Genomic DNA, 22,149 nt, shown 5'->3' on the forward strand with positions numbered 1-22,149 from the left:
GCCGCGTTCTGCCCCCCCAAAGGTCTGGGCATGCCTGCGTTGCCCGGACCGCGCCCCCTAAACAGCGGCCAAACACCGCCGGCCTGCCCAGCGACCGCCTCTGCCTGTTAATCAGGCAGAGGCGATCGCAGAGCTAAGACAGCCGTCGGCTGTCTGGCATGCGCTGGCGCACTGCGGCGCTGGCGCAGTTCAGACCTGATCACTACTGTGCCAAAACGCACAGCAGCAATCAGGTCTGAATTAACCCCAATAAGCAGATTTCTGAATTTAATGAACAAATGGTTCACTGTGACCAGGACCATATTAACGTAGAGGCACACTGGGTGACTGCCCAGGGCCCCATTATTTTAGGGGCGTTCGGGTGGTGGTGGTTCAGGTGGTGGTCACACAATCATAGCAGTGCGACAGCATTCTCTATCTGCCTTCCAGCCTGCAGCCAGGCAGTGAATGGCTGTCAACATGCTGATGGGTGAATGGCTGGAGCTATCCGCCACTCAGAGTGCTGACAGTCACTCACTGTATGTAAGCATGTGGCGAGATGGGTGGTCATTCCGAGTTGTTCGCTCGTTGCCGATTTTCGCTATGCTGCAATTTGTTGCTAAATGCGCATGCGCAAGGCACGCAGGGCGCATGCGCTTAGTTATTTAACTAAAAACTTAGTAGATTTGCTGTGGATCCTGCTGCGCTTTTCAGTCGCACTGCTGATCGGTGAATGATTGACAGGAAATGGGCGTTTCTGGGTGATAACTGAGCGTTTTCCGGGAGTGTGCTAAAAAACGCAGGCGATTCAGGCAAAAACGCGGGAGTGTCTGGAGAACTGGGGGAGTGGCTGGCCGGACGCTGGGCGTGTTTGTGATGTCAAACCAGGAACTAAACGGACTGAGCTGATCGCAATCTGTGAGTAGGTCTGGAGCTACTCAGAAACTGCAAGGAATTATTTAGTAGCAGTTCTGCTAATCTTTCGTTCGCTATTCTGGTAAGCTAAGATACACTCCCAGAGGGCGGCGGCCTAGCGTGTGCAATGCTGCTAAAAGCAGCAAGCGAGCGAACAACTCGGAATGAGGGCCATGGTGCGGAACCACAGGAGGGTTTTTTTTTTTTATTGGTTTCCATGATTGCTATGCCCGGGGCCTGCATTGCTGTTAAGACGGCCCTGACTGTGACAATTTAATCTCTCATTTCAGTGGGAAATTAAGTAATCATTTATGGGAATTTGAAATTGCATAATTCACAGTTACCAAATGAAACCATTTTATTAGTTATATATTATTGACAGATATGCGTAAGTTGTAGAGGATATGAATGTTTAGGGTTATAAATAAAGTGTCCCTTGTATCTGGGGACTCTGAATTGGAGGATTTCTGCCACACGTGTATTTCCTGTGGGTTTTTTTTTATTTCTGTGACAGGAAAAGAGGAGAAGCTTCCGTACTCAGCACGCACAGGAACCACTTACACAATGACATTATTCAACTGTTATATGATAATTACTTTACTATATAGAATATGTTGCTATGCCTGTCAGTTGTTTAAAAAATATATATACAGCCCATGTCAGTTAATAAATTTTAAACTGTATTTAGTGTCATTTACAAAATAGGAGAAACCTGTGTATGCAGAAAAAGTGCTATTTTCCCCAATTGTGACAACACAGGAGGATGCCTAGGCAGACCAGCATTTTGCTGCCTAGTCATTCTGCTGCCACGCCACTCCGCCGCTCTGCTGCCTAGTCACTCTGCTGCCTAGCCACTCTACTGCCTAACCACCATGCTGCCTAGCCACTCTGCTGCCGAGCCACTCTACTGCCTAATAGAATAGTGTAGTTTGATCTGCGCTAAAACTTAATAGTGGCAGCCTATGTGGTACAGATGAGCCTTCACCAAGACCCCAAACAAGAACCAAACACACAATGTAGTGACCACACCCGGCGCTGCTAGTTTCACCCAACAAGGATAAATCTTTTTGATAGCTTACTTTTTAGAAAAATTTTTTACATTTGTTGTCATGAATTCATTTCAAGGAAGACACATGTCTGAAAGAGTAAGACATACACAACATAGTGCAACCAATTTTGATGGTGGATGAAGGGGCTATTTATTTGTTCAACTCACATAAATATGGATAAATATAGCATATCATCCACCGAATGGTATAGGTTCTCAGCTCTCATAAATCTTCAGTGCAGTATTGGAAATCATCCACTAGATGGCATAGGACGCTCAGAACCGTAGATGTAATAAATATGGATAAATATAGCATATCATCCACCGAATGGTATAGGTTCTCAGCTCTCATAAATCTTCAGTGCACTTGTTGGGTGAAACTAGCAGCGCCGGGTGTGGTCACTACATTGTGTGTTCACTCTACTGCCTAACCACTCTGCTTCCTAGTATTCTGCTGCCTAGTCACTCTGCTGCCTAGCCACTCTTCTGCCTAGCCACTCTGCTGCCTAGCATTCTGCTGCCTAGTCACTCTGCTGCCTAGTCACTCTGCTGCCTAGCCAGTCTGCTGCCTGAGGTGAACTGAAATGTCATTCACAAAACTGCCAACTACTTTTTGAGAGAAATATTGTAATTTAGCGTTATTAGATCTGACAAGAAATATACCACTAATTTGAATTATAAAATAATCTTTTTCAATTGCCCTTCATAGCTTTCTGCGTGATACAGCTGTCTCAGGTTACCTCATTACGAGAGGTATACATATGCTTGCCATACTATCCCTTTAAACTGAGACACTCATGAATTACACAGGTTCTGTGTCTGGCTGACGTCAAGCCTGCATTTCACGTAGTTTAATCAGTTACAGAATCGGTGTAATTCATGGGTGTCCCGGTTTAAAGGGATAATATGGTAGGCCTTCTATGACTTTACACCAGTTTGTACAAGTTATACCATAGGTTCACCAACTCTACCCTCAGGACTCCAAACAATTCATGTTTTCCAGGTCACCTAGCAGGTGCACAGGTGTATTCAATAGTCACTGGCACATTTTAAAAGATCCACAGGTGGAGCTAATTATTTCACTTGTGATTCTGTGAGTAGACCTAGAAAACATGCACTGTTTGTGGTCCTGAGGACCAAGATTGAGAACCTATGAGTTATACCATAACATAGACTAGAGCATCAAGATGGCATTGACTGCTTAGGGTAGTAACACGCTTCATACTGAAGTTCATGACGCATTTGCCAAATGTTATAGTAGTGGCCTGTAATCCAGGACTAATCAAACATGACATTAAATAAGCATCTGTATCTCTAAACTAGCAGTCTGTGAGCAGATATATGAGGGTAATCCAAAAAAGTAAAGACCGTTTGCGCTGAAATGAAGGAGATGACTATGTGAGAAACAGACAAAGGCGTTCTGAGTTTAAAACATCAAAAAGATATTTTTTTATGGTTTTTTTTACAGCCAAACTGCCTTTCTGGATTACCCCATACTTGCCCACTTTCTCTGCCTCCTCTCTGGGAGAAACCTGGAGAGGAGACGTTGCTGGACAATTTGGGAGGTGGGATTCTCTGTCATTAGGCACCACCCATTCATGGGAACATGCTGTGATTTGCGGGTCAGTGGGGAGGGGGCGCTAAAATGTGCAATTTTTGTCATTGAGCTGCACCCCCTCCACACTGTGATTCCCCTGATTATCTCCCCATCCCGATCACTTCAATAGGAAGCGGATGGGATGTGGGAGATCTGCCTAATCTTCCGGGAATGCAGGGGACTGTTATATCCTGATGTACATCTCTTTATTTCAATTAATCATGCAGTATGAAGATTATGTATTTTATTTCTTATTGGTAAGTAATACTTGCATGGTTACAGATTGACATCAAATTCACATGGCTGCTCTCCTTCTCCTTCTCTCTCCTTCTACTTCTTGATCACATGTTCATCTGTGCTGCAAGATTCTTAAAGGTACCCTAACTCATCTAGCTAATGCACATAAACTATCTTCATAGATACTACAGGGACTATCCGGAAAATCGGGAGTCTCTGGCAACTACTGGGATAGTGTCACGGCTGAGTTTGTTTGTAAACCCGGACTAGTACTGGACACTGGGTTTGGTCTTGAGCACAGTGGACAGAATCAGGCTGGCTTCATGAATGATCCGCTCATCCAGATGTGGCAGTCAGGCAGTATACTCTATGAGGAAAGGTGACCAGCTATGGGTACTCGCACACTGGTGGTGGAAGCCACCAGTGCAATGGGTAGCTGGGTTATCCCCTAATGGAGAGTCATGTGAGAACTGGTGAGTTACGGAATGCTACGAGGACCAGCAATGCAGGAAAGTCATAGATCGCTGACTGGAACCAGCATGATTGCTGTTGATGAGGCTGAGGACAACAGCAATGACTGTAGAGGAAGCTGAGGGCATCAGCAATAAATGTAGATGTAGATGGGGACATCAGCAATGACTGCAGATGAAGCTGAGGGCATCAGCAATACTCATAGACGAGGCTGAGGAGGTTGGCAATAGTTGTAGACGAAGCTGAGGATGTCAGCAGTACTTGTAGATGAAGCCGAGGATGTCAGCAATACTTGTAACCGAAGCTGAGGACGTCAGCAATACTTGTAACCGAAGCTGAGGACATCAACAATGACTGTAGCAGAAGCTGAGGGCATCAGCAATAAATGTAGACAAAGCTGAGGATGTCAGCAATACTTGTAGGCGAAGCTGAGGATGTCAGCAGTACTTGTAGACGAAGCTGAGAATATCAGCAGTACTTGTAGACGAAGCTCAGGATATCAGCAGTACTTGTAGATAAAGCTGAGGATGTCAGCAACACTTGAAGACGAAGCTGATGATGTCAGCAATACTTGTAACCGAAGCTGAGGACGTCAGCAATACTTGAAGATGAAGCTGAAGATGTCAGCAATGACTGCGGAGGAAGCTGAAGACGTCAGCAATACTTGAAGATGAAGCTGAGGATGTCAGCAATGACTGCGGAGGAAGCTGAGGACATCAGCAATACTTGAAGACGAAGCTGAGGACGTCAGCAGTACTTGTAAACAAAGCTGAGGATGTTGGCAATGCTTGCAGATGAAGCTGAGGATGTCAGCAACACTTGTAGACGAAGCCGAGGATGTCAGCAATACTTGTGAACAAAGCCGAGGATGTCAGCAATGCCTGTAGACGAAGCTGAGGATGTCAGCAACACGGGCTTCCAGATGCTGGGCAGCTGAGGTAGTGCAATAAGGATTCCGTATGCTGCGCAGTGCAGTGTTGGCACTGCTGGTTTCCCAGTAGCTGTGATGCGGTGGTTCTGCACAATGGATACTGCAATGTTGTAGACAGCAGTGGCAGGTTTTCTGGATACTATGGTGCACTACGTTGAGCAGTGGTGAACTGGAAGCTGGCAAGAACCAGCAAAGTCTCTAAGGCCGCTAGGTATATAGGATAGTCCATATGGATCACTGGGGGACTTCCAGTGAATCTGGAGATGCCAGGATGTAGTGGCAGTGATGACCCTTTAAATCATCCAGGGAGCCAGGAAGTGTGATAGATGGTAACTGCACTGAGTCTATTACCAGCAGGAGATTCTGGAGCTCACTCCAGGCTGAGAGACACCAAAGCACTGACTGCTTGCTAGTGCTGAGACCTGGAACTTATACCCAGTGCTTACAGCTGAGTGGATGAGCAGCTCACATGATGCAGAAGTGAATCCGGATTGGCTCCTGGAAGATCAGCTGACTGGAGACTGTCATGGCAATGTCCATAGCTGGTTTTGGAGGGAACTCAGGGGTGGTGTGTGCATAGACAGACAGTATTGGCTGCAGGTCCTGAAAGCACGGGGAGGTGTATCTGGTGACCACTGGACTTGTGGATGCTGGCACGGAATGATTGCTGTGCAGAGACACCATGCAGAGACTCGCTGAGTTCAGAATTCACACAGAAGGTAATCAACTCAGATGCAGCTCATTAGCAGAGAGTGAACTCAGCACACAGGGAACTCATGGTGCTGGTGAGCTGTTTGTCCCAGCCAGCAGAAAACATGCAGGACTGATGGCAGAAGTAAGTCACCAAATGATATGAATTTAGTCCGGAATTTGACAGATAGTAGGCAAGTATTGATTGCCCTCATACTAACACTAGGGATGAGAACCGAAACAAATGCCCCCCCCCCCCCCCCCCCCCCCCCGAACTTTGAGATCCGGGCCCGGATCCGCGTCAGGCTAGATGTTTCGCGCCTAACTCGGATCTGTAAACGAGGCAAAATGTCATCATCCCGCTGTCGGATTTTGCGGGTTGTGGTTTCATATATAGTCCCGATGATCGGCGCCGTCTTCACTCCGGACTGGGAGATTGCACAGTAAGGACGTGTTCCTTCTGTGCTGTATTCTGTGCTGTAATCGGATAGGCAGGTTAGGGAAGGGGGCAGGAGGGAGCAGAAGGATAGTAGCAGGAGAGGTGAGTTAACCTGGGGTGCTGCTTGTGTAGGTCTGCTGTCACTGTCACTGTGTTAGGGCTCTTCATAGTAGACAGTGCACTGCATATAGCATACTGTGGCTGAATATAGGACCAGGTGTTGTTCTCTTTCTAAGGGGATGTGCACTGCCGTACACTACTGCTATATATCCTCTGTATGTGATCCAAAGCAAAAAATATATTTCTATTGGTGCGTCACTGACTACTAGTACTGCTGCTGCCGTACACTACTGCTATATATTCTCTGTGTGTGATCCAAAGCCAAAAATATATTTCTATTATGTATTCGAAAGAGGTGCTGTGTCTGCTGTATCTGAAAGGGGTGATCTGTCCGTCCATCCAGGGGCTCCACCCCAGTGTAAAATTAAAATAATAAAAGTAAAAATAAAAAGCCTAAAATTAATTTCTAAAAATATATACATATATTTTTGTTTCTGCTGTACCCCAGTGTACTGTACAATTTAAATTTTATCTTCATAAGTACTGTGACACTGTCGTTCAGACCGTAGTATATTATTTCCTACTCATAAACCCATTGTGCAGCGCTGTCGGTGTAGTCAGTGTGTAATTAATATTATATATACAGCTTGAGTATCCCATATTCAAATATTCCGAAATATGGAATATTCCGCAATTCAGAAATTTTTGAGTGAGACAGAGATCGTGAAACCTTTGTTTTGTGATGGCTCAATGTACACAAACTTTGTTTAATGCACAAAGTTATTAAAAATATTGTATTAAATGACCTTCAGGCTGTGTGTATAAGGTGCATATGAAACATAAATGAATTGTGTGTACATACACAAACTGTGTTTAATGCACAAACTTATTAAAAATGTTGGCTGTGTGTATAAGGTGTATATGAAACATAAATGCATTCTGTGCTTAGACTTGGGTCCCATTGCCATGATATCTCATTATGGTATGCAATTATTCCAAAATACGGAATAATCCGATATCCAAAATACTTCTGGTCCCAAGCATTTTGGATAAGGGATACTCAACCTGTATTTCTGATTCATTTATGCGACACTGTAACCGCCGGTGTTTGATATCAAAAATACCTCTACATATTTTTTTTTTTTTTAAATCTCTTTATTTGTGAAAGTGGAGAGAGAAGTGTACAACACCCGGAAATGCACGTAGACTTCTACATATTTTTGACTCTTTTGTGCAACACTGTAACTGCAGTGTGTGATATAAGAAATAATATATATATTTTGATTCAAATTTATATTTTGTGCGGTGACATCCCAGTATACATCCAGGGACTGCAGCTGCTCCGTCCATCTAGGGGTCAGTCCACCCAAAATAAGACATTTTTTTATTTATTGTGTGCTGTATCCTCCCAGAATACATCCAGGCATGCTCCGTCCATTTCAGGGTGTTGTGTCTGTAGCTCATATTTTTATTATAGCTTGTTGTCCTATTTTCATAACTCTTCTTATCACCACATTGTACTTAATTCAAATTAATATTATTATTAATAATTATAAATTAGATTAATTTAAATTAAATGAATATAAATAAACTCTCTACACTCACATGGTGAACTTTCTGCATATCGAAGATATTTTGGAGGAAATGAATTTGATTCTAATAACTTAAATGAAATTAAAATAAATAAAAAGAAAAATAAATTAAATAAATGAAATCTAAAATCTAAAATATTGTCTTTTTTTATTCTTCTTTGCTTAATAATCTTTTTGTGAACTGAAATCTTGAGCCTTGCCTAGTGCGTCTTTTTTTAAATACATTATTTTTTTAAATATTTTATCCTCCCAGTATATACATCCCAGGGCTGCTGCTGTTCCGTCCAGCTACCTCGGTGCAACCTTTTTGCCTAAACTGGATAAAGACAATGGGGGTCATTCTGACCTGATCGCACACTGCCGTTCATCGCAGCGCAGCAATCAGGTCAGAAGTGCGCATGCGCCGGCACATGCCAGACAGCCGACGGCTGTTGTAGCCCAGCGGTGGCCTCCGCCTGAATGACAGTTACTCTTCAAGTACAAAAGCATCGCCGCTGTGTGATGCTTTTGTACTTGTGCGGTGGGGCCGGGCATGACATGCGGGGCGGGATAGCCCTGTGCTGGGCGTCCCCCCGCATGTCAGTGTGGCTGATCATAGATGTGCTAAATTTAGCATAGCTACGATCAGGTCTGAATTAGAGATGAGCGGGTTCGGTTTCTCTGAATCCGAACCCGCACGAACTTCATGTTTTTTTTCACGGGTCCGAGCGACTCGGATCTTCCCGCCTTGCTCGGTTAACCCGAGCGCGCCCGAACGTCATCATGACGCTGTCGGATTCTCGCGAGACTCGGATTCTATATAAGGAGCCGCGCGTCGCCGCCATTTTCACACGTGCATTGAGATTGATAGGGAGAGGACGTGGCTGGCGTCCTCTCCATTTAGATTAGGAGAGAGAGAGAGAGATTGACCTGAGGCTGATACTGTAGAAGAGAGTGCAGAGTTTAGTGACTGACCACAGTGACCACCAGCAGTGCAGTTGTTTTATTTAATATATCCATTCTCTGCCTGAAAAAAATGGTACACACAGTGACTCAGTCACATACCATATCTGTGTGCACTGCTCAGCCCAGTGTGCTGCATGCCTGCATCATCTATGTATATATTATATATCTGACTGTGCTCAGCTCACACAGCTTATAATTGTGGGGGAGACTGGGGAGCACTGCAGTGCCAGTTATAGGTTATAGCAGGAGCCAGGAGTACAAGACAGTCACATACCATATCTGTGTGCACTGCTCAGCCCAGTGTGCTGCATCATCTATGTATATATTATATATCTGACTGTGCTCAGCTCACACAGCTTATAATTGTGGGGGAGACTGGGGAGCACTGCAGTGCCAGTTATAGGTTATAGCAGGAGCCAGGAGTACATATTATATTAAAATTAAACAGTGCACACTTTTGCTGCAGGAGTGCCACTGCCAGTGTGACTGACCAGTGACCTGACCACACTGACCACCAGTATAGTTAGTAGTATACTATATTGTGATTGCCTGAAAAAGTTAAACACTCGTCGTGTGACTTCACTTGTGTGGTGTTTTTTTTTTTATTCTATAAAAAACTCATTCTGCTGACAGACAGTGTCCAGCAGGTCCGTCATTATATAATATATATACCTGTCCGGCTGCAGTAGTGATATATATATATTTTTTATATCATTATTTATCATCCAGTCGCAGCAGACACAGTACGGTAGTTCACGGCTGTAGCTACCTCTGTGTCGGCACTCGGCAGTTCATCCATAATTGTATACCACCTACCCGTGGTTTTTTTTTCTTTCTTCTTTATACATACATACTACTACATCTCTTTATCAACCAGTCTATATTAGCAGCAGACACAGTACAGTACGGTAGTTCACGGCTGTGGCTACCTCTGTGTCGGCACTCGGCAGTCCGTCCATAATTGTATACCACCTAACCGTGGTTTTTTTTTCTTTCTTCTTTATACATACATACTACGACATCTCTTTATCAACCAGTCTATATTAGCAGCAGACACAGTACAGTACGGTAGTTCACGGCTGTGGCTACCTCTGTGTCGGCACTCGGCAGTCCGTCCATAATTGTATACCACCTAACCGTGGTTTTTTTTTCTTTCTTCTTCATACATACATACTACGACATCTCTTTATCAACCAGTCTATATTAGCAGCAGACACAGTACAGTACGGTAGTTCACGGCTGTGGCTACCTCTGTGTCGGCACTCGGCAGTCCGTCCATAATTGTATACCACCTACCCGTGGTTTTTTTTTCTTTCTTCTTTATACATACATACTACTACATCTCTTTATCAACCAGTCTATATTAGCAGCAGACACAGTACAGTACGGTAGTTCACGGCTGTGGCTACCTCTGTGTCGGCACTCGGCAGTCCGTCCATAATTGTATACCACCTACCCGTGGTTTTTTTTTCTTTCTTCTTCATACATACATACTACGACATCTCTTTATCAACCAGTCTATATTAGCAGCAGACACAGTACAGTACGGTAGTTCACGGCTGTGGCTACCTCTGTGTCGGCACTCAGCAGTCCGTCCATAATCGTATACCACCTAACCGTGGTTTTTTTTTCTTTCTTCTTCATACATACATACTACGACATCTCTTTATCAACCAGTCTATATTAGCAGCAGACACAGTACGGTAGTTCACGGCTGTAGCTACCTCTGTGTCGGCACTCGGCAGTCCGTCCATAATTGTATACTAGTATCCATCCATCTCCATTGTTTACCTGAGGTGCCTTTTAGTTGTGCCTATTAAAATATGGAGAACAAAAATGTTGAGGTTCCAAAATTAGGGAAAGATCAAGATCCACTTCCACCTCGTGCTGAAGCTGCTGCCACTAGTCATGGCCGAGACGATGAAATGCCAGCAACGTCGTCTGCCAAGGCCGATGCCCAATGTCATAGTACAGAGCATGTCAAATCCAAAACACCAAATATCAGTAAAAAAAGGACTCCAAAACCTAAAATTAAAATTGTCGGAGGAGAAGCGTAAACTTGCCAATATGCCATTTACCACACGGAGTGGCAAGGAACGGCTGAGGCCCTGGCCTATGTTCATGGCTAGTGGTTCAGCTTCACATGAGGATGGAAGCACTCATCCTCTCGCCAGAAAACTGCAGTGCCACTCCTAGATGGGCCCGGTGTTTGTGTCGGCCACTAGGGTCGCTAATCTTACTCACACAGTCAGCTACCTCATTGCGCCTCTTTTTTTCTTTGCGTCATGTGCTGATTGGGGAGGGTTTTTTGGAAGGGACATCCTGCGTGACACTGCAGTGCCACTCCTAAATGGGCCCGGTGTTTGTGTCGGCCACTAGGGTCGCTAATCTTACTCACACAGTCAGCTACCTCATTGCGCCTCTTTTTTTCTTTGCGTCATGTGCTGATTGGGGAGGGTTTTTTGGAAGGGACATCCTGCGTGACACTGCAGTGCCACTCCTAAATGGGCCCGGTGTTTGTGTCGGCCACTAGGGTCGCTAATCTTACTCACACAGTCAGCTACCTCATTGCGCCTCTTTTTTTCTTTGCGTCATGTGCTGATTGGGGAGGGTTTTTTGGAAGGGACATCCTGCGTGACACTGCAGTGCCACTCCTAAATGGGCCCGGTGTTTGTGTCGGCCACTAGGGTCGCTAATCTTACTCACACAGTCAGCTACCTCATTGCGCCTCTTTTTTTCTTTGCGTCATGTGCTGATTGGGGAGGGTTTTTTGGAAGGGACATCCTGCGTGACACTGCAGTGCCACTCCTAAATGGGCCCGGTGTTTGTGTCGGCCACTAGGGTCGCTAATCTTACTCACACAGTCAGCTACCTCATTGCGCCTCTTTTTTTCTTTGCGTCATGTGCTGATTGGGGAGGGTTTTTTGGAAGGGACATCCTGCGTGACACTGCAGTGCCACTCCTAAATGGGCCCGGTGTTTGTGTCGGCCACTAGGGTCGCTAATCTTACTCACACAGTCAGCTACCTCATTGCGCCTCTTTTTTTCTTTGCGTCATGTGCTGATTGGGGAGGGTTTTTTGGAAGGGACATCCTGCGTGACACTGCAGTGCCACTCCTAAATGGGCCCGGTGTTTGTGTCGGCCACTAGGGTCGCTAATCTTACTCACACAGTCAGCTACCTCATTGCGCCTCTTTTTTTCTTTGCGTCATGTGCTGATTGGGGAGGGTTTTTTGGAAGGGACATCCTGCGTGACACTGCAGTGCCACTCCTAAATGGGCCCGGTGTTTGTGTCGGCCACTAGGGTCGCTAATCTTACTCACACAGTCAGCTACCTCATTGCGCCTCTTTTTTTCTTTGCGTCATGTGCTGATTGGGGAGGGTTTTTTGGAAGGGACATCCTGTGTGACACTGCAGTGCCACTCCTAAATGGGCCCGGTGTTTGTGTCGGCCACTAGGGTCGCTTATCTTACTCACACAGTCAGCTACCTCATTGCGCCTCTTTTTTTCTTTGCGTCATGTGCTGATTGGGGAGGGGTTTTTGGAAGGGACATCCTGCGTGACACTGCAGTGCCACTCCTAGATGGGCCAGGTGTTTGTGTCGGCCACTAGTGTCGCTTAGCTTAGTCATCCAGCGACCTTGGTGCAAATTTTAGGACTAAAAATAATATTGTGAGGTGTGAGGTATTCAGAATAGACTGAAAATGAGTGGAAATTATGGTTTTTGAGGTTAATAATAATATGGGATCAAAATGACCCCCAAATTCTATGATTTAAGCTGTTTTTTAGTGTTTTTTTAAAAAAACACCCGAATCCAAAACACACCCGAATCCGACAAAAAAAATTCGGTGAGGTTTTGCCAAAACGCGGTCGAACCCAAAACACGGCCGCGGAACCGAACCCAAAACCAAAACACAAAACCCGAAAAATTTCAGGCGCTCATCTCTAGTCTGAATCACCCCCAATATTGTGAATTGTGAGGTTTTCAGAATAGACCAGAAATGAGTGAAAATTTATGTTATTGAGGTTAATAATACTGTAGGAATAAAACCACCCCCAAATTCTGTTATTTTAGCTGTTTTGATGATTTTTTCATCCAGATCCAAAAATAAAACCAAAATCTGCAAGGGTGGTTTTGGCAAAACCAATTCAGATCCAAAACACGAAGGAAATCCAGATCCAAAACTCAAAACCCGAAGAATGGCCCGATGCACACCGCTAACACTATAAGAATTTGCGCTATTTTCACTTTATCTGCTAATTGCACTATATTGATCTGTAACTATCACTTCTTTCTGTTTGGGTTCGTTGTATGTCTGTGTCCCCTATGCTAATGCTGCCTCCTGCTGTCTCTTCCTACTGCCACGTCATGATCTTCACTTCATCTGTGCCTTTCCTGTCTCTAACTTCCCACCATACAGTATGTTTCACTTCTATGAGTTGTTCATCCTGCCCAAAGTAACCCGTGTAGTGCATGTTGAAGACTGCCTTGCCTGGTACTTTCAAGGGCTGGATGAGCGACCCATATTTGAATTATATTTGCAGTGGCTATCTTATTAGTCATTAGTTCATTCTATCCTGGCGTGTCTCATTCCAATGTATTACTTATTTGCACATTGTAAACAATGTAGCGCACCCAACATGGCTGCCTCACATAGTGCTCTGTGTAGAATGAAAAAAATGCATGATTGGATGAGCGTGCAAGGACCTGGCTGAGTATGTTATTCTTTACAGTTATGTCGTCAGTTCCAGGCATTGCCTATCCTGCTCAGTGTAATCCTATGTAGTGAGGCAGAATATACTTCATTGTGTCCGTATTCCCATATATGCCTTGGGTCCTGGTATAGCTTATCTCCCATAGTATAACCTTTGTAGTGTGCCCAACATGGCTGCCTCATCTGGTGCACTCGTGGATGGGATGAAAAATATATGGACCTGAATGTTTGGATGGGACCCTACTACTAGCGTTAGTACTCAGGGTAATCATACGCAGTGCGCCCAAGACGGCTGCCTCATCTGGTACCTGTCAGGGGGCAATATACAATCCATGAAAGTTATTTTCCAATATGCTTACACCAGTCCTGCATTATGCTTATGGTATGCTCTAGGCCAGGCATGTCCAAACTGCGGTCCTCCAGCTGTTGTGAAACTACATATCCCAGCATGCCCTGACACACTGCTGTCAGAGAATGCTAAAGCTGTGTCAGGGCATGCTGGGATGTGTAGTTTCTCAACAGCTGGAGGGCCGCAGTTTGGACATGCCTGCTCTAGGCTGTTGTTTTTTGTTTGTTTTTTCTTTTAATGTTTGTGTAGCTTCTCTACTGCTGTATTACTTAAATCTTTTGTACTAATTGCTTTGTTTTTGATGTCTGTAAAGCGTATTGAATCCTGTTGAAGAAAGAGTGCTATATAAATAAAATTAATAATAATTAGAATTATTATTATTATTATTATTATCATGCTGGTAGTGATGTTGCTATGGGTGGTATTAATGCAGTTACTACTCTGCCCTGTTGAGTACAGAATTGGGATGGAGCAGCACCCAACTGGGTGTACCTATAATAATGTATTGGGGGCCCCATCACAGTTTTGCTATGGGGCCCCATGTATTCTTAGATCAGCCTGTTCAATGTATACTGTACATGCATCTATAGTGCTGAGGTTATTAAAACAGACAAATAATAATAATAGCCCATGAGTGTCCATCTGCCCCATTGTCAGTCCGCTGCCACAGTAAAAATAGCATGCCATCCTGTTGAACAGCCCTTTACCAACAATATGGCACAGTAGCACAGTTCTTTCACCAAACAACCTTATGTTGTCATGCATTCATCTTCTTCGTCCACCAAACACTGCACGTCCCACACAAGGGAGTACATTTACTACGTCAGAGTTTCAAAGCCACTAAAAAAACTGATTTTTTTTTCCAGTTGTGTTGTTTTAAGTAGATTAACATAGTCAGTGATAATAAATGAATAGTTGCCTGTGACTTTAATTTGTAATTTCTAAGAAAAGCACCAGCTTTGTAAGCTCTGCCCTGGATATCTATGCCGTTGCAAATGTTCCTACTTAGGTAATTATCACTTAGGGCCTAATTCAGATCTGATCGCAGCAGCAGATTGGTTAGCTAATGGACAAAACCATGTGCACTGCAGGTGGGGCAGATATAACGTGCAGAGAGGTGGATTTGGGTGGGGTGTGTTCAAACTGAAATCTAAATTGCAGTGTAGAAATAAAGCAGCCAGTATTTACCCTGCACAGAAACAATATAACCCACCCAAATCTAACTCTCTCTGCACATGTTATATATGCCACACCTGCAGTGCACATGGGGGGTCATTCTGACCCGTTCGCACGCCACTGTTTTTTGGGTCGGTTCTGCGCATGCGTGGCGGCTGCAATGTGCAGGCGCGTCGTTGCCCAGCGACGACCGTCGCTGGCCAATGACAAGAAGACCGAAGAAAGCGATCGCTCCTGCGAACGCAAGAAGATTGACAGGAGGAAGGCGTTCCGGGGCGTCAACGTACCGTTTTCTGGGAGTGGTGCGGCGAACGCAGGCATGTCCAGGCGTTTGGGGGGGCGGATGTCCAACGTCAATTCTGGGACCTGCAATGCTGGAATTATCGCACAGGGTAAGTAACTCTTACCCTGGTCTAGTTCTACACAAAACTTTTTTTGCATAGCAGGGGCTGCACAAGCGTTCACAGCGTTGCTATGCAAAAAAAACCTCCCCAATAGGCGGCGTCTAGTTGATCACACGAGCAGCAAAAAGTTGCTACGTGCGATCAACTCGGAATGACCCCCATGGTTTTGCCCAACTGCTAACAAATTTGCTGCTGCGATCAGGTCTGAATTAGGCCCTTAATTTTACTGACAAGTTGCATGCTGGGAAATCCATGACTGACTGGCATCCTCCATGTTTTTCTGTTCTAGGTCATCACCGAAGATCTTTTACCAGCATGCCCTGCTGATCTACTTATACAAACCTTTTCTAGGAACAGGCAGATGTCCCATGGGGGCTGATGGCACTGACCAAAAGATCAGAATGCTGAACATTCAGAACGCAGCTTGGGGCAGCCGTCAAGACTGGTACCAGGATAACCTGGTGACCGGACCGCCCAATCCAGGTATGTAGAACAATGGTCATGATGATATGAGCCTAATGGGCCCTACAGATATGCCGATCCGCCACCGAGGTGCCCGCCGGCCGATACGGCAGACGGGCGACCCGGCGGTGGGGGGGCAGTGACGGGGGGAGTGAAGTTTCTTCACTCCCCCTGTCACGCGGCTCCATTGAAGTGCAGGCAAATATGGACGAGATCGTCCATATTGGCCTGCATGCACAGCCGACGGGGGACCAGCGATGAACGAGCGCGGGGCCGCGCATCGTTCATCGCTGGAGCCTCCACACTGAAAGATATGAACGAGTTCTCGTTCATTTATGAACGAGATCGTTCATATCTTTCAAACAAATCGGCATGTGTGTAGGGCCTATAAGTTAGTAGAGTGCCAATCTGTATAGGGAAAGGGGATGAGGCGTTATGTACAGGCACAGAGGAGATGTTTGGCCCCATTGGGACATCATTTCTGTGCTGGCCCATAACTCTCTGTAATCATGACAAGCACTGCATCTTATCTATATAAAAAAACATATTTCACAATCATTTTGTGCTTTTCAGCATTTTAAAAATATATATATTACTATTGTTTATTTATTTATGGAGTGCCAACATATTACGCAGCGCTGTAAATTAAATTTATCAGAATACAAACAAATGACATCTAACAGAGGGTAAAGTAGGGTAGAGTTGGCACTCTAAGGGGGGCAATTCAATTGTGAGGGATGCAGGCAAAGTGCCGCTGGAACAGCCTGGGAAAGCTCGGAAATGCAGCGTACCGCAGGCACAGCATTGCTCTCTATACCTCGTACACCTGTAGGGGTGTGCAGTAAATGATCGATGTGCTCTGCCGCAATGATCCATGCTGTGCAGAGCCGCACATCACGGATAACTGAATTACCCCTGAAGAGATGTGGGGTGCACCTCACGTGATGCATAGGACAGAATAACTACTGTAGCTGCAGAGATACATGCTCAGGGACACAGGAACGGTGCTGCCTCCTGGCGGATGATAATCTTATATTTATACAGTAATACAGCAAATCATTTATTAATATTCAAAATAAAAAGACCGATTTATGAACTAAACACAGCGTTGCCTCTACAAACCTATGTCAACTGCCAGTAGATTTACTGACGGTTATTTTCAGCCTCCCGGTAAGACAAAGAAAAATTTGAGGCCAATTTATACAGCCTCTCATCAAAACTAACTTACTCCTACTGTAGCTGCCCGTCAGTGATGGAGCGTTGTGCTGTATTATGCGTGATTAACGCCCTGTGTAAGACCATTATGCTATACAGGTAGTGTGTGATACTGATAACCAGTTAACAAAATTCTCAAAATTAAAAAAACAACAACACAAGTTTATATATAGATGATAATATCTAATGGCTGATTAAACATAAGACACAAGCTTTCAGAAAATCAAAGGACTCATTGAGGGGGACATGTACTAAGCAGTGATAAAAGTGGAGAAGTGAGCCAGCGGAGAAGTTGCCCATGGCAACCAATCAGCTGCTCTGTATACTTTAATAGTATGCAGATTATAAATGTATACAGAGCAGCTGATTGGTTGCCATGGGCAACTTCTCCACTGGCTCACTTCTCCACTTTTATCACTGCTTAGTACATGTCCCCCTTACAGTTGAATGTAGGAAAAGATGAATGGAAGAGAACGCGCACTTACATGTACACTTTACATCCAGTTCAAAAACAATAACAGCTGCACAGGCGTGCATCAGGCATTCAGTTGTATATACTTGCGCCGCATAGTAGCGTAAAGTTGGAATGTCAACACCAAAATGTTGATACTGAGAGTTGAATGTCCACATGCCGAATGTCCACATGGTCTGAATGTCGGCATTCCAATTGCCGAGATGAGCGCAATGTTGACATATGTTATGCTGGCATGCCCAATGACGACATGGTCATAAGGTCAACATTGCGCATGTCGGCAGTTGTCATGTTGATAAGACATTTTTTCTACTGTGATAGTCCTACCTTAACTGTAACCTAGCCCTAACCTTAACTCTGTAGTGTCGACAGTATATCCATGTCATCAGTGTTACTGTTAACCAGCCATTTTAAAAAACAAGGTTACAGTTTCTAAGTTATTACCACTGGGATGACTTTGAAGTTGTTACTTTTTTTTTATACAACTCCATTGTAGTTTGCAATATACTATGGCCCTCATTCCGAGTTGTTCGCTCGGTATTTTTCATCGCATCGCAATGAAAATCCGCTTAGTACGCATGCGCAATGTTCGCACTGCGACTGCGCCAAGTAACTTTGCTATGTAGAAAGTAATTTTACTCACGGCTTTTTCATCGCTCCGGCGATCGTAATGTGATTGACAGGAAATGGGTGTTACTGGGCAGAAACACGGCGTTTCAGGGGCGTGTGGCTGAAAACGCTACTGTTTCCGGAAAAAACGCAGGAGTGGCTGGAGAAACGGTGGGAGTGCCTGGGCGAACGCTGGGTGTGTTTGTGACGTCAACCAGGAACGACAAGCACTGAACTGATCGCACAGGCAGAGTAAGTCTGAAGCTACTCCAAAACTGCTACGAGGTTTGTGATCGCAATATTGCGATTACTTCGGTCGCACTTTTAAGAAGCTAAGATACACTCCCAGTAGGCGGCGGCTTAGCGTGTGTAACTCTGCTACATTCGCATTGCGACCGATCAACTCGGAATGAGGGCCTATATTTTTTGAACATTAGTTTCATACAAGAAAATATTAAGGGGCAGATGTACTAAGCCTTCGAAAGTGATAAAGTGTAGAGGGTCAGTTCCTGATAGAGCAGGAACATGGATAAACATGGGTGTTTGGTTTTTCTCTGTTTTCGTCCTTCTGCCAATAAGTATTATCAGCTGATAACGTGGAGAAAGATAAAGAACCAACCAATCGGGTGTAGTATGGTATGCTGGCTGACGGGGTCCTGGCGCACAGCATCCGGCGCCGGAATCCCGGCCGCCGGCATACCGTCAGCTGGGCGAGCGCAAATGAGCCCCTTGCGAGCTCACTGCGCTCGCCATGCTGCGGGTACGGTGCGGGTTCCTCCTTGGAGGTCATGGATTTCCAAGAGGAAGAAAAGGAGTCGGTATGCCGGCTGTCGGGATTTCGGCGCCGGTATACTGTGCGCCGGGCCCCCCGACAGGCGGCAAACTGAAGACCAACCAACCAATCAGCTTCTAACTGCCATGTTACAGGTTGTGTTTGAAAAAATGGCAGTTAGGATATTACTGACTGGTACTTTATCTCTCCTAGCACTGCTGCGGTACTGAGCTGTGGTCGGGGCAGGAAACGTACCATGTTCATAGCTCTCGGCAGATCTGCACACAGTTTGCTTTTTGCACGGAGCCTGAACCCTTTGTCTATCTAAGAACTCGCCTTTTTTTTTTTTTTTAAATGCATTAACACTTGTTTACATGTTCTGCAAAAGACTCAGGCCAGTCAAAACTTGTGCTAGTTAATAATTCAGTTCAGAAAACATTGAGAGTATTTTGTTCTTGCTTTTTAAATCATACATAGGTGAAATGTCAGAAATTTAGACCCCACCAGAAATGACCCCTGCTACACGGAGAGTAGTCTTGAAAATCTAAAATGTCAATCCATAAAATGTATCGTTTTATACACTTTGGGTGAGATGCATCAAATATTGCATTTTGAATGTGATACATCCCACCACTTACCCATGCCCTGTGACAGGGGGGATAAAGGGGGCACCCTTACCGGGCCACGGGGTTCAAAGGGGCCCCAAAGATCAGGGTGCCAGGACTGGGACCCCAGTGCTAGCAGATCTGTTGTTTGCTGCCAGGTTGCTGGGGATGTTCTTTCCAGTGTCCTGGTGCCCACTCATCATCCTCAGCAGAGCGCATTTTCTGAGGCCAGTTTCTCCGGCTACATGCAGTCTCCTCTGGAGGCCGGATCATGGGAGGGCCGCCCCTGTCGCCCTTCCCATAATCCGGCTCTGGTTATGAGTTCAGTCCATCAGTCTGAGCACTCCTGGAAAATATACCTCTGTCCTACTCTATACAAGGAAGGTTAACTTTTCCACCAATACAGCCAATGAGTAGATTTACATCACATGCACAATGTATGTATTATACAATATAGAAATGTTTGGGTACATGTTTTGGTCACCAAGTTAAGAATACTGGGGCAAATGTATTTTAACCTGGAGAAGTAATAAAGCAGTGATAAGTGCAAGGTGATAACGCACCAGCCAGTCATTACGGATTTAAAAAATGACAATTAGGAGCTGATAGGCTGTTGCGTTATCACCGTGCACTTATCACTGCTTTATCACTTCTTTATCCCTTCTCCAGGCTTAATACATCTGCCCCAATGTCACTTGTCAGACATGCAAACAGGCTCACTTAGGGTGGGATGTACTAAAGGGAAAATGCGGTAAAAATTTTCATGTGTACTACTGCCTGGCCGCCGGGTTTTCGGTGCAGAGGGTAACGCCAGCTTTTGCTAACCATTCCCCATATTATGTATATGCAGCATACAATTCTAACAATTTGTTCTTATGGTAGAAACAGGAGATTTATTAAATCTTCTAAACAGGACTATTGCAGGTGTTGCACATAGAGACCAATACTATTCTATCATTTTATAGAATGCAGTAGATAAATCATACCTACCAACTTACGTCTCTTCTGAATAGGGACACACCGCGCCGGAGGTGCATCCGTGTCTGGAAAGGGGGTGGGGCCTTGGGTGGAGGGGAGGGGCAGTGGGTGGATGGGTGGAGCCTAGCACCATAACCATAATGGGCCATGTTGGGAGGTATTCTGTAATAAAATATATATATATATATATATAAATGGAAATGTGGACCCAGCGCTCGTTTTGCTTATAATTGGTTAAATAGATTAATTAAATCCACATCTGTGGCCACCATAGGTATTAAAAGTTTTTTCTCCTCATATGCTGATCACTAGAAAGTCCAATTTCAATTTTCCTGGACAGCAGCTCTCCCTCGTTCTGTTTCCCCGGAACTCCTTCGGGTAAATGGATCTAGCAAAAGAATGTGAAGAGGGGGCGCTTCATAGTGTAAAATCGTTTTATTCAAAAAGAACTCTCAGACAACAACAGTACGTTAATTAGATTTCAAGACTCGTACCGCAAATCAACCAGGGTGGGCTGGTTACCACATGATATAATCAATTACAACTCCCGGCATACCCCGAACCTCGTCTCGTAGGTCACTGGACTCCTGCCTTCCACGTCTAACCGCTAATCAGCGGTGGTCGCGGGTCGGATCACTGGACCACTTGCTTCGGGACGGATGCAGCCGGACCGCCCTCTGACGAAGTCTGTGACGAAACGCGTTAGGGCGGAGCTGTTCTGACGTCATCATCCTCCGGCTGCATCCGTCCCGAAGCAAGTAACCAGCTCACCCTGGTTGATTTGCGGTACGAGTCTTGAAATCTAATTAACGTACTGTTGTTGTCTGAGAGTTCTTTTTGAATAAAACGATTTTACACTATGAAGCGCCCCCTCTTCACATTCTTTTGCTATATATATATATATATATATATATATATATATATATATATTATTATTATTATTATTATTATTATTTTATTTTTCATGAATTTATCAATACAAAACTTTTGGCCATGAATAAATGCTGATACTCTAGGGCGCCATGATTCAAAAACGTTTGGGAACAGTGTTGGATAATTATAAATGTTCAAAATTTTACACAGCAGCCCCACAGGGCTCAGTCAAGCAAAGGTTAAGCGTGCATTCGTGCAGCTATCAACTCTCCTACCTCTGAGTCTGGGCTCACTTTCTATTCAGGGAAGATTTCTATTAATTTCATATATGTGTGTGTATAGGGGGTCATTCCGAGTTGTTCGCTCGCAAGCTGATTTTTGCAGATTTGCTCACGCTAAGCCGCCGCCTACTGGGAGTGAATCTTAGCTTCTTAAAATTGCGAACGATGTATTCGCAATATTGCGATTACACACCTCGTAGCAGTTTCTGAGTAGCTCCAGACTTACTCGGCATCTGCGATCAGTTCAGTGCTTGTCCTTCCTGGTTTGACGTCACAAACACACCCAGCGTTCGCCCAGACACTCCCCCGTTTCTCCAGCCACTCCTGCGTTTTTT

General features: G+C 44.9%; 1 protein-coding gene across 1 annotated transcript in view; it reads left to right on the top strand.

Moving 5' to 3' along the window:
- The window catches only part of LOC134966099 (paired box protein Pax-6-like), a 145,073-nt gene that overhangs the window by 47,081 nt on the left and 75,843 nt on the right, over positions 1–22,149 (top strand). Inside the window, exon 2 of the mRNA XM_063942579.1 lies at positions 15,837–16,030. Within this exon, the coding sequence (XP_063798649.1) occupies positions 15,837–16,030 (194 nt within the window). The remainder of the gene's footprint in view (positions 1–15,836; positions 16,031–22,149) is intronic.

The sequence above is a fragment of the Pseudophryne corroboree genome, chromosome 10 (assembly GCF_028390025.1).
Source record: "Pseudophryne corroboree isolate aPseCor3 chromosome 10, aPseCor3.hap2, whole genome shotgun sequence".
NCBI classification, from domain to species: Eukaryota; Metazoa; Chordata; class Amphibia; order Anura; family Myobatrachidae; genus Pseudophryne; species Pseudophryne corroboree.